The 11,668-nt window shown below is 35.4% G+C and overlaps 1 protein-coding gene across 3 annotated transcripts in view; it reads left to right on the plus strand.

Annotated features, from left to right (window-relative positions):
• Positions 1 to 11,668, plus strand: part of LOC136835067 (teneurin-m-like) — a 555,645-nt gene that overhangs the window by 494,042 nt on the left and 49,935 nt on the right. For all 3 annotated transcript variants that reach the window (XM_067098230.1, XM_067098249.1, XM_067098240.1), the window contains exons 8-10: positions 6,743 to 6,937; positions 7,848 to 8,057; positions 9,004 to 9,112. In XM_067098230.1, coding sequence (XP_066954331.1) covers positions 6,743 to 6,937; positions 7,848 to 8,057; positions 9,004 to 9,112 — 514 coding nt within the window. The remainder of the gene's footprint in view (positions 1 to 6,742; positions 6,938 to 7,847; positions 8,058 to 9,003; positions 9,113 to 11,668) is intronic.

Below are 11,668 nucleotides of genomic sequence, written 5' to 3' on the forward strand. Positions count from 1 at the left end.
GGGGAAGGCAGGTAAAAGGCATTTTTCATCCTGTCCTTTTTCTTCATTAGAGCTCTTGCTGTTACCTAAAGTTTGTAAGGTAGTGTTACCGAGTACCCTTCCTCTCTCTCTCTCTCTCTCTCTCTCTCTCTCTCTCTCTCTCTCTCTCTCTCTCTCTCTCTAATATATATATATATATATATATATATATATATATATATATATATATATATATATATATATATATATATATATATATATATATATATACTTTTACCTCTTCAGGTGGTTAAAGGCTTTTGCATGATTTAAGCACTTTCGCTGGTTAGAGGGTTGGAAAATAATTGCTAAAATAGAAATGTATTTACCACTGTTAAGAAAAATGACATTTTGCCAAGGTGTAACCGGGCCATTGACAAGATTAGTTTTTGTAAAGATCTTATGGTTATATGTCAGGGTATGAGTGTAGAATTTGCTAGCACATGAAGACATAAGTCGAGAAAGTAGTACAGACTTTTGAACGAAAGTGTTTGCTGTTAATATGTTTGACCGTAGTTTGCAGTTATTAATAAATGGAGTACTTATGTAAATATCAAGAGCGTGATTAATGAATCTCAAAATGGCCAAAAGTTATTAGGTGGATAAGATAGTATATGAAATATAGAACATTGGCTTAAGATATTTCGCACAAAAAGAGGAAAGACGACCGCAAAAGTAGTTAAGAATTGCTTAGCAGAAGTTTTGAAAATTTTGAGAAGTTAAGTGGCGTCGATACCAGCAGTCGTTGAGAAGTTACTTTACATAAATCATTTTATATCAGTCCGTGAAATTAATATGTCAACAACAGACTTTTAATTCAGTGCTTAGGAGAGAGACTTGATCTGTGGTCGGAGTAGCGAGAGTTTCATGTGATTTTTGGTGACTGATATATTCTGATATATATTCCACAAACTGAATATGTCTATATTGTGTTCCAGTTTATATATATTCGGAATCTACTGGTAAAATTTTACCAGATATTTATGTTATTGTGATAACCACAATGCCCTCTAAACTTCTCGAATTCTTCATACTTATTTTGTCACTAGGAAGCCTTAGATCCAAATGCAAGAATATGAAGTAATTCTGATATCCGTAACAGGATTTGAACAAACTTCCAGAGTATCAGAACGAGGTCATGTTGCTGACCTGACATCCTGACATATATATATATATATATATATATATATGTATAGAGAGAGAGAGAAAGATATTCTCTCTCTCTCTCTCTCTCTCTCTCTCTCTCTCCCTCCTACCTTTAGACTGGAATACTTTTTGTTGGAATTCATGATACCCTTCAGACGTTTTTCGTTCAGCCGCACGCAGTGTCTCGAGTGTTAAAGGTCGTGAAACCTTATCTCATTTTTATTTCAACAAGGCTTTGCCAAGGCCATAAATTTCAAACCTCTGGATAATGGTAGCCCTTCTCTTTGCACTCCGTCTAATGGAGTCTAATGGAGTAAGTTCGTTTTTTCTTTTCTTTTTTTTTTTTTGGTTATTTACTTCATATTCACAACACGTGTGCTTCCCTCGTTCGCCGCGCTGAGTTGTAATAGTTTATCATTTCTTGTTAGTTTTGTTCGGGATCCCGCTGTTGTTCAACCAATCGAATTCTTGTTGTCGTTGTTGTTTAACCAATCGAGTTTTTGTTGTATTGTCGATGTTCAACTAATCGAATTTATTTTGTTGTTCAACCAGTCGAATTCTTGTTTCTGGTGTTGTTCATCAGTCGATTTCTTGTTGTTGAGCAACCAGTCGAGTTTTTGTCGTTATTGTTCAAATGATCGAACTCTTGTTGTCGTAACGCGTTTTATTATATCAGTTTTGGCGTGCTATCATTTCTCTTCTTTTTTTCAGTCAACATAGTTGCTTTGCTAATTTTCTGGTCATGATTAGATTCCTTATTGTACTTTCACGTAATTGTGAATGTCTAGAAAAGTCAGATTTTTTTTTCTTTACGTTTTTCTTGTCACGTTTAGTTATCTGTTAAATTTTCCTTCTTGTTAGATGACCTGCTGTGTTTTCCCAGTCATCTTAGAGCCTTTGTTACCTGTCCCTGTGACTTTGAATACCATGTTATACTTGACTTTTAAAATGCTGCATCATGCTTGTCAGTCGCTCTAGATGCTTCATGTGCATTGGTATGTGTTTCCAGCAATTTAGATGCTTTTGTACTGGAGATTTCAGTAACTGTAGATGCTTTGCTTCCTTTTCGAATTCAGTTTAGGTGATTTGTTGTTTTCGTTCTGTGATTTTTTATGACTTGTTTCGTTTTTCCTGTCATTTGTATGCTTTAAAGGAATGTTCAGTTTACCATTCATCTTAGACGGAGTGTTAATGTTTCGCCTTACTTTAGAGGCATCTTCGAATTTCCGTCATTTTAGATCATTTTTTCCATCGTTTTAGAAGCTTTTTTTTTTTTTACAACCAATAAAGCTATTTTTTTTTCAATTCTTAGTTGCGCTTTTTCAACCATGAAATTTATTTTGTTTCCGTCATTTTCTTGATATATATATACATATATATATATATATATATATATATATATATATATATATATATATATATATATATATATATATATATATATATATATATATATATATATATTTAACATTGTAATGTTACGATTTTCCCATGCTCTGGTCTTTCTTATCATTTTGGATGCATTGTTTTCTGGTCGGCAAGCCGAGTTCACCCAATTATTCAATTGCATCTCCGCAATTTCTCGTCTCTCCCCCCACTTGATTTTAGATGGCGATTATTTTCATCGTCAAGTCTTCTTCGGTAAAAGCAAGAACATTTTTGTTTTCAATGCCTTCAGCCAACGAGACTTTTTAGACGAAATTGGGTCTTACGCCGTCGGTCCATAGTGTCGACCGCAGCCTTCGAGAGAAAGAGCCTGATTTAAAAGCCCTCCGCGAGGACATTTCATCGGAAAAAGTACTTGACCTGGCGGTTATTTGTCGGGAAAACTTCAATGTCATATTTTAATGAACAAAAGTAAACGATGAAATTTAAACGGAAGGAGCTTTTCGCAATCATCGCTGTTGAGAAATCAGTCCTGGCTGATGATGGCAAAGTAATGTTTGTCTACAACCAATATCCATTTCATTTGTGCTTCTTTTTTTATTACCTTTCCTTATTGAATTAACTTTTATTGTTTGATTTGGTGTCTGTCTGCAGAGAGCTTGCATTTACTGAGTAACGTCGTGGATTAGATCACAGGCGGAGAGAGAGAGAGAGAGAGAGAGAGAGAGAGAAATTCATTCTCAGACAGCTAAAATCTTTTCAGACCTTCAGGAAGTGACATTAGCAGTCTTCTAGAATATTGATTGTCACTAGAAAAGCGATATGTTTGTAATAAGTATTTCTATACATAGTTCATAAGGGAGACCAAATCGTAGGCAGAGAGAGAGAGAGAGAGAGAGAGAGAGAGAGAGAGAGAGAGAGAGAGAGAGAGAGATTTTCGTATAGCTAAAATCTTTGCAAGGCTTCAGATAGTGACATTAGCAGTGTTCCGGGAAATAGATTAACGCTGATACCGGATGTGTTTTTAATCAGCATTTTTATACAGTGTTCATAAAGATGGCCGAACGCTTCATGCATAAAGCATTGAGACTACCTGATGTTTCTTTTTGTATGTTGCGATGCCATTATATTCCATTAAGAATTTTACGGTGATGAAAGCAATGTTAGTATATATTTTATACTTGCATTCCATGTTGGCCATATGCCTAAACCAGGTTGTGGCAGCCATTTTCATACTAGTCACAAATAGTAACCTGATGATGTTATTTCAGTTATATATATATATATATATATATATATATATATATATATATATATATATATATACATACATATATATATATATATACATATATATACTGAATTAACATCATGTATGTATAAAAGTTGCTACCTTATAATTCTCGTTAGTTATTTCTGGGATGAGGTTGCGAGTCCCCAGTCGTATCCTGCGTAACTCAGTCCAAAACAATTGACTAATTACCGAATACCTTCACTGGTCAGATCAACAGAGTCGCAGTGAGGCACAACGTGCCTGTATCGTTTCTGCTCTCTTGGGTCCTCTAATCTGTTGAGCCGAATTTCATGGACACTGGACCAAGGGGCCACGTAGATATATAATAATATATATATATATATATATATATATATATATATATATATATATATATATATATATATATATATATATATATTGGTTTATATATAAATATATATATATATATATATATATATATATATATATTGGTTTATATATATATATATATATATATATATATATATATATATATATATATATATATATATATATATATATATATATATATATATATATATATATTTATAGAGAGCCTCGATGGCTCAGTCGGTTACAGCAGCAGCTTCGGACTTCGTAGAGTTCTGTGGCGCGGGTTCAAAACCCGCAGCCGGCTGATCAGAGAGGCAGACACTTTGCTATCCGTGTAGACATCCCGGGATTATATATGTAATCAACGGATAGGTTTGCTTAAAAAGCAAATGGATGTTACAGACTAAAAACACACACAAAACAAAGCCACTACAACACCTTCTAAAAACATAACAAACATCTCACACGTCTCGAACTCTCGCCATACCCGCACAATAACTTCTCGCTGCTGGGAAGAAAGGGCGTTGGGTCGGGTATGATACATGAAACATACGTACCGGGGTCTAAGCGATGTCAGGCAGGGCAGCCGATCGAGACCACAGGTCTACCCCAAAGCCAAATCAAAAAGTCCTTCAAAAGAAGGCATCGTGCTTACCCCATACAAAAATGGGAATAAAAGCACGTTAAAAGAAGAAGATATATATATATTTATAGATATATATATATATATGTATATATATAGATATATATATATATAAATTATGTATGCATATATATATTTATAGATATACATATATATATATATATATATATATATATATATATATATATATATATATATATATATATATATATATATATATATACATATATATATATATATATATATATATATATATATATATATATATATACATATATATATCGTTTTTATGGCAGTGTAAGATCACAATGGTTGCGTGATCTCAGCATGTCTCTAAACACAGCTCCTGTCAGGGAAGGTAAGACAAATTCCATTGAGAGAACGAATAACCTTTGATTGACAGTAATAATTTCGTTGAGATTATTTTCAGTAATACCGTCGGTGTGTGATGTGAACAATTTATTCAGCGTTTTTTTTACGTTATTTTTAAGATTACTGAGCTTGGAGGTTTTGTTTTTACGTTTAGTGGATGTTTGCTGAGAAATGTGAATTATTATTATTGGGAGCCGTTTGGAAAATTGAATCACTTCGAGATGCGCTCGGTTTCTTATTATTGCTTTTGATCTATTTGAGCAAATTCTACATTCTTGACTTAACCCAAAGCGCGTCGATTAATAGAGAATAATGATAAATAGTGAACCTTCTTCTTTTGAAGTGGATGAATTTTTGAAAGATATTGATAACTGTACACAATTTCTGTATTAAGTCAAGTTTTTCAAGACCGGTGTAATATTACAGACTGAATGGAGTACATCAAGTTCTGGAACAGTTGATCATATTACTTAAATTGTTGTCAACATATGGTCCAACTGTCTGTGTTTTATACCAGGAATTATTATACGTCTTGGTCTCATGAGTAATAATGCATGATATTGAGACCTTTTCTTTTTGTATGTTTTGTTTCTTATCTCATAATCTGAAGTGGCCCTAGTTGGACATATCCCGTTTCTAGCGTTATTTTTTATCCACAACCCAGAGATGCATATGCTTAATATAGTTCAATAATTCTTCTGGGTAAACATCAGCCAAACAGATTGTACTTCAGTTTCCTCACTTACTATAGAACTGAAGTTTTGCATTCATCATAAAGACATTATCCAAATGTCGGCCATTCGTTGAACTACATTTCAAGATTCAAAGACTCTCTCTCTCTCTCTCTCTCTCTCTCTCTCTCTCTCTCTCTCTCTCTCTCTCTCTCTCTCTCTCTCTCTCAAAAACACAAAGGCTATTCTTTTGTCTTTTTTCTAAATGTGTCAGTCTGGTATGGGAACTATTTCACTCCTACTCGCCATGAATCGCACTTATGTTTTATCTGTTTGTGTGTGTATGTATGTGTGTATGAATGTATCGAAACAGTGATTACAGCCTGTTATACGCAAACTAATCATGAATATTTGTGTTCTTTATTCCTGGTAGGGAGTGCTGTGATACTCGTTCTACTCCAAAGAAAAAAACTGTAAAAATATATCGGTGAGAAACAAATGTAAAAAATACATCAGTGTCTGCCAATGACTTGCCCTTTTTCTAAACCACTGACCATTTTTTTTCAGGTGTCACGGTGTGTATGCAAATACTTCTCTCTCTCTCTCTCTCTCTCTCTCTCTCTCTCTCTCTCTCTCTCTCTCTCTCTCTCGTTTGGCAGATCTTCCTGTCCTGTGAATGTTTTTAAAACCCTGGATGGACTATTTCAAGCTCGCCCTATTTGTTCCCGTGCAATTTTTTTTTAACCTCCGGTAGAAAGAAAAGAAATAAAAAAGAACTTGATTTTGTTTATATGCTTTTTGTGTGTGTTGCTTATGTAAGTATTTTGATGAATGTAATCGAGTAAACACTGTAACATTGTTTACGTTCTTCTTTTTCAGTGATGTGCCCCGTGCTCTGTTCCGGTAATGGCGAATACCGGGACGGCGAGTGCACTTGCAGACCGGGTTGGAAGGGCCGGGAATGCAGCATTCGCCATGATGAGTGCGAGGTCCCCGACTGCAATGGTCATGGCCACTGTGTTGATGGGCGATGCCACTGCGCCAAGGGCTTCAAAGGAGAGTTCTGCGAAGAAAGTAAGTGGAAGAAGGTCTTCAAGACTCTCTCTCTCTCTCTCTCTCTCTCTCTCTCTCTCTCTCTCTCTCTCTCTCTCTGAGACAAGCGTAACCACAATTGAGCCTTCATTATAAGTATAATGTTTACGAAGGTGGGTTTTGCCTGTACATTGTAATTTATATCAGAGCAAGGGGAGATAGTCTTGACGTCTTTAAGAAGAATATCGTCTTGTTCCTTTACGGTAACCGTAACTCCTTTATACGGTTTGCAGCGTTTCTTTACGGCTCTCGTAAAGTTGACAGTATATTTTTAACTTTAACGAAACATTGTAGTTCTCCCTTTGTAGTACAGTGTTACTCTCTCAAATAAAAAGGGAAATTTCAGCGTTGCTTTAGTAATTAAAGAAACACTATTGATGTGATCAAGATAAGCTCGTGGTTAATACGACAGCTCGGAAAGGATTGCAACAACATACTATTGATCATAGTCTTACAGTGTAACCTAATGTATTTCATATATAATTGATGAGAAGTGTGGAATCTCATATTCTGTGAACTGTGGTACAATCTATAATCTCATGTCCACCAGGTTTCAAAAGATACAGAGGAAAGATAAAAAAGAAATGAATGCTTTAGTGAATTAGAAATCAGAAAAGGCAAGTAATAACCTCCGACACAAAATGAAGCGATTGAATGTTTTTCTTTGTAATTATGAAGTTGCTAATGGTGTATCTCTCGGTAAAGACATTGCTTCAAAGAATATTTTCTTTAACCATGTGAATAGATTGAGAATTTTCTTGAGAAGCATGTCATCTATAGCAGACAATATTAATAGTTCTGCATTGATACTCGTACGTCTTTTAATGTTTAGACATGAAATCAGAGCATGCTTTTCCTTGTCTCACTAAGTCATTGCCTTGTTTATCGCCAGCTGACTGCCCACACCCGACGTGCTCGGGTCATGGATGGTGTGTGGGAGGTCACTGTGTTTGCAAGAAGGGCTGGAGAGGTCCAGACTGTGGCAGCACCGACGAATTGGCTCTTCACTGCTTGCCCGACTGCTCAGGTCACGGTCAGTTTGACCTGGAGAGCCACGAGTGCGTCTGTGAACCCGAGTGGACGGGCTCCGAGTGCGATGTCGGTGAGTTCTTCGCCGCTACCTGCGGGAACTTTTTTGTAGGTTGACTGGTTGTTATAGACCGATGTCAGCACAACTTTCACTGTGGACGCAAAATATATGACTAAATTTCGTTTAGAATTTTATCGTACATAGAGAGCAGGTTTTTTTTCACATAGGTACCATTGATTTGTTGGTTGTTATAAAGTGACGTTAGCACAACCTTGACCATAAATGCAAAAATTATGACATTTCATTTTGTTTTGATGTTATATTATGGAAAAATAGCAGGTTTTTTTCACATAACCCCCAGTATTCATGTGTACCACTGACTGGTTGGTTGTTGTAGACCGATGTCAGCACAACCTTGAACAGGGATGTAAAAAAAATGACATTATAAATTGTTAAGTACTGTATTTTATCATACAAAACTCGCAGGCTGTTTTTTTCTCACATAACCCATAATATATGTGCGTAATTATGACTAGTTGTTGTAGACCGATGTCAGCACAACCTTGACTATGGACGCAGAAAAATATGACATTAAATTCTGTTCAGATATTTTATCATAAAAATAGCAGGTTTTTTCGCATAGCCCATAATATTCATACTTACCGTTGAGTGGTTGATTGTTATAAACTGACGGCAGCACAACTTTGACAATGACCGCAAAAAGTATAACATTAAATTGCGTTTGAATAACTTATTATTAAAAAAAAGCATGTTATTTTCACATAATCCATAATATTCATACGTACCAATGGATAACTTACGCAGAATGACACCATCAAGAGTTAAAGTTAAATGACCACCTTGAACTCCTCTCCTTAAATTAGCCAACGTTCATTGTCATAACATGTAAAGGCAAGATTTCCCTAAGAATACTTCAATGTGTACTTGCCGAATGCTGAAAACAAACATTTACCTAAAACCTTTTCTTGACATTTTTGTCTTCTTTCAATCATCATAGCTGTCTGCGGATTGGACTGTGGTGCCCACGGCCGTTGTGAAGACGGCTCTTGCCTCTGCTTTCCTGGGTGGACGGGAGAACGTTGCGACTTGCTGACTTGTGATCCCAGGTAGGTGGCTCGTGACAGGATTAAAAGAGTGCAGTGTATATAGTGTACTCTATTTACTCTCGTAATCCTGGCTCGTAACAGGATTAAGAGAGTGCAGTGCATATAGGGTACTCTATTAATTCTGGCTCGTAACAGGATTAAAAGAGTGCAGTGCATATAGTGTATTCTATTAATCTTGGCTCGTAACAGGATGTATAGGGTACTCTATTAATCGTGGCTCATAACAGGATTGAAAGAGTATAGGGTATATAGTGTACTCTATTAATCCTGGCTCGTAACAGGATTAAAAGAGTGCAGTGTATGTAGTGTACTCTATTAATCCTGGCTCGTAACAGGATTAAAAGAGTACAGTGCATATAGGGTACTCTATTAATCCTGGCTCATAACAGGATTGAAAGAGTATAAGGTATATAGTGTAGCCTATTAATCCTGGCTCGTAACAGGATTGAAAGAGTATGGTGTATATAGGGTACTCTATTAGTCCTGGCTCGTAACAGGATTAAAAGAGTATAGTGTACTCTATTAATACTGACTCGTAACAGGAATAAAAGAGTATAGTGTATATAGTGTACTCTATTAATCCTGGCTATACACTGCACTCAATTATTAATCATGGCTCGTGACAGGATTAATAGAGTATAGTGTATATAGTTACTCTATTAATCCTGGCTATACACTGTACTCTATTATTAATCATGGCTCGTAACAGGATTAATAGAGTATAGTGTATATAATTACTCTATTAATACTGGCCGTAACAGGATTAATAGAGTATAATGTATATAGTGTACTCTATTAATCCTGGCTCGCAATACAAATGCATAGTGTGTGAGAGAGAGAGAGAGAGAGAGAGAGAGAGAGAGAGAGAGAGAGAGAGAGAGAGAGAGAGAGAGAGAGAATGTCAGGGCCAGGTTATATTTAAGGTAAGCAGGATTTCATCCCATGGCTAGTGCCAAATCGTTTTTCTATCGTTTCTATTTGTATGTGTTTGCGTGTGTGTGTGTGTGTTTGTTTGTGTTTCAGGGGATGTGTAAAGAATTCATCCCTTTTTGGGCAAAGTGTCGATTATGCCTTTTTTTTTTTTTTTAAGTTATCTGCATCGACGGTGATTTTATCATTGATTTCAGTTTCAGCTAAGCATTTAGTGTGTGTCTCTCTCTCACCATCCGTCCTGGATAGTAAGAGAGACAGACTTGATACTTTTCTGAAACAAGACGTCAATGATAAAAGCGCCGTCGGTGCAGATAACTCAAAATAGTACAAAAAAGGCATATTCGACACTTTGCCGAAAAGAGGGACGAATTTCTTGGATGTTATTCTTGCGTAAACTTGCCAGAAGTAAAAATTATTATTATTATTATTATTATTATTATTATTATTATTATTATTATTATTATTATTATTATTATTATTATTATTTTACCGTTGTTACGTTTGTTGTCATTATTACTGTTGATGTATGTTAGTTGTTTTGAATTTTGATCTGTTGTTTCGCCAAATTCTAACCTGTGAGCCTGATGATATATTGTATTAAGATAAACAACATAAGATTTCATCAAGTTAGGGTAACAAATCAAATTATTATAATACTTGACTCAGGGCATTTTCTTACACTCATACTTTTGGCACCTTAGCCGTCTACCAGCTAAAGTAAAGATTTCTCCCCTCGAGGCTAACATGTATCTCAAATAATAATTGAAATCTTGTTAGGAATTCTCATTAATGTACCAATTGAACATTTTTTTGGAGGGAGGAGCGATGTTTGTAATCTCTCTCTCTCTCTCTCTCTCTCTCTCTCTCTCTCTCTCTCTCTCTCTCTCTCTGTTTTCGAAATTGTTTATAATTGGACGATTATAAGTGAAAGAAAAGAAAGGTGGGAAAAATCGTAATCTCTTTATGAACCAGCATGTCACCGGAAATCCGGGATTTCATCAGTTGATTAATTTGTTATGATACTTCTTTCCGTAAATGTTAAAAGAAAAATAAAAAGTAAAAGTGGAATTTCCTCATCCTTAAAATAACTCTGCCTCTAATTGGGGGAATCAATTGAACTTTATCAGCAAAGGTCAAAGTGATTATCTCTTGCGCCAGGTCGACCCGAAGTCTGCCTTGCAACTCTTATTAAAAAAAAAAGTGAGAGAGACTTGAAAAAAAGACTTAATTCTCAGACTTTAGCTTTAAAAGTCGCTGTACGAGTTATTATATAGTTTTACAAAAGGAAATTAGAAGACGTTTAGATTATTGGTTTAAATTCCTTAAGAAAGGTGTATTTTTTGGCCAGTTGATGAAAAGCGGAATATTTGCTGTCTTGCAATTGTATTAAAAGTTGATGATGAGGTGATGATTTTTTTAGTTTTCTGTACAAGAAAACTCTTGAGATGTCTTTGTCTGTGAGTGTACACTTTTTCTGTCCGCCCTCAGAGCTTAAAAACTGCCGAGGCTAGAGGGCTGCAAATCGGTATGTTGATCATCCACCCTCCAATCTTCAAACATACCAAATTGCAGCCCTCTGGCCTTAGTAGTTTTTATTTTATTTAAATAGTTAAAGTTAGCCAT

This window comes from Macrobrachium rosenbergii, chromosome 4 (genome assembly GCF_040412425.1).
Source record: "Macrobrachium rosenbergii isolate ZJJX-2024 chromosome 4, ASM4041242v1, whole genome shotgun sequence".
NCBI lineage: Eukaryota > Metazoa > Arthropoda > Malacostraca > Decapoda > Palaemonidae > Macrobrachium > Macrobrachium rosenbergii.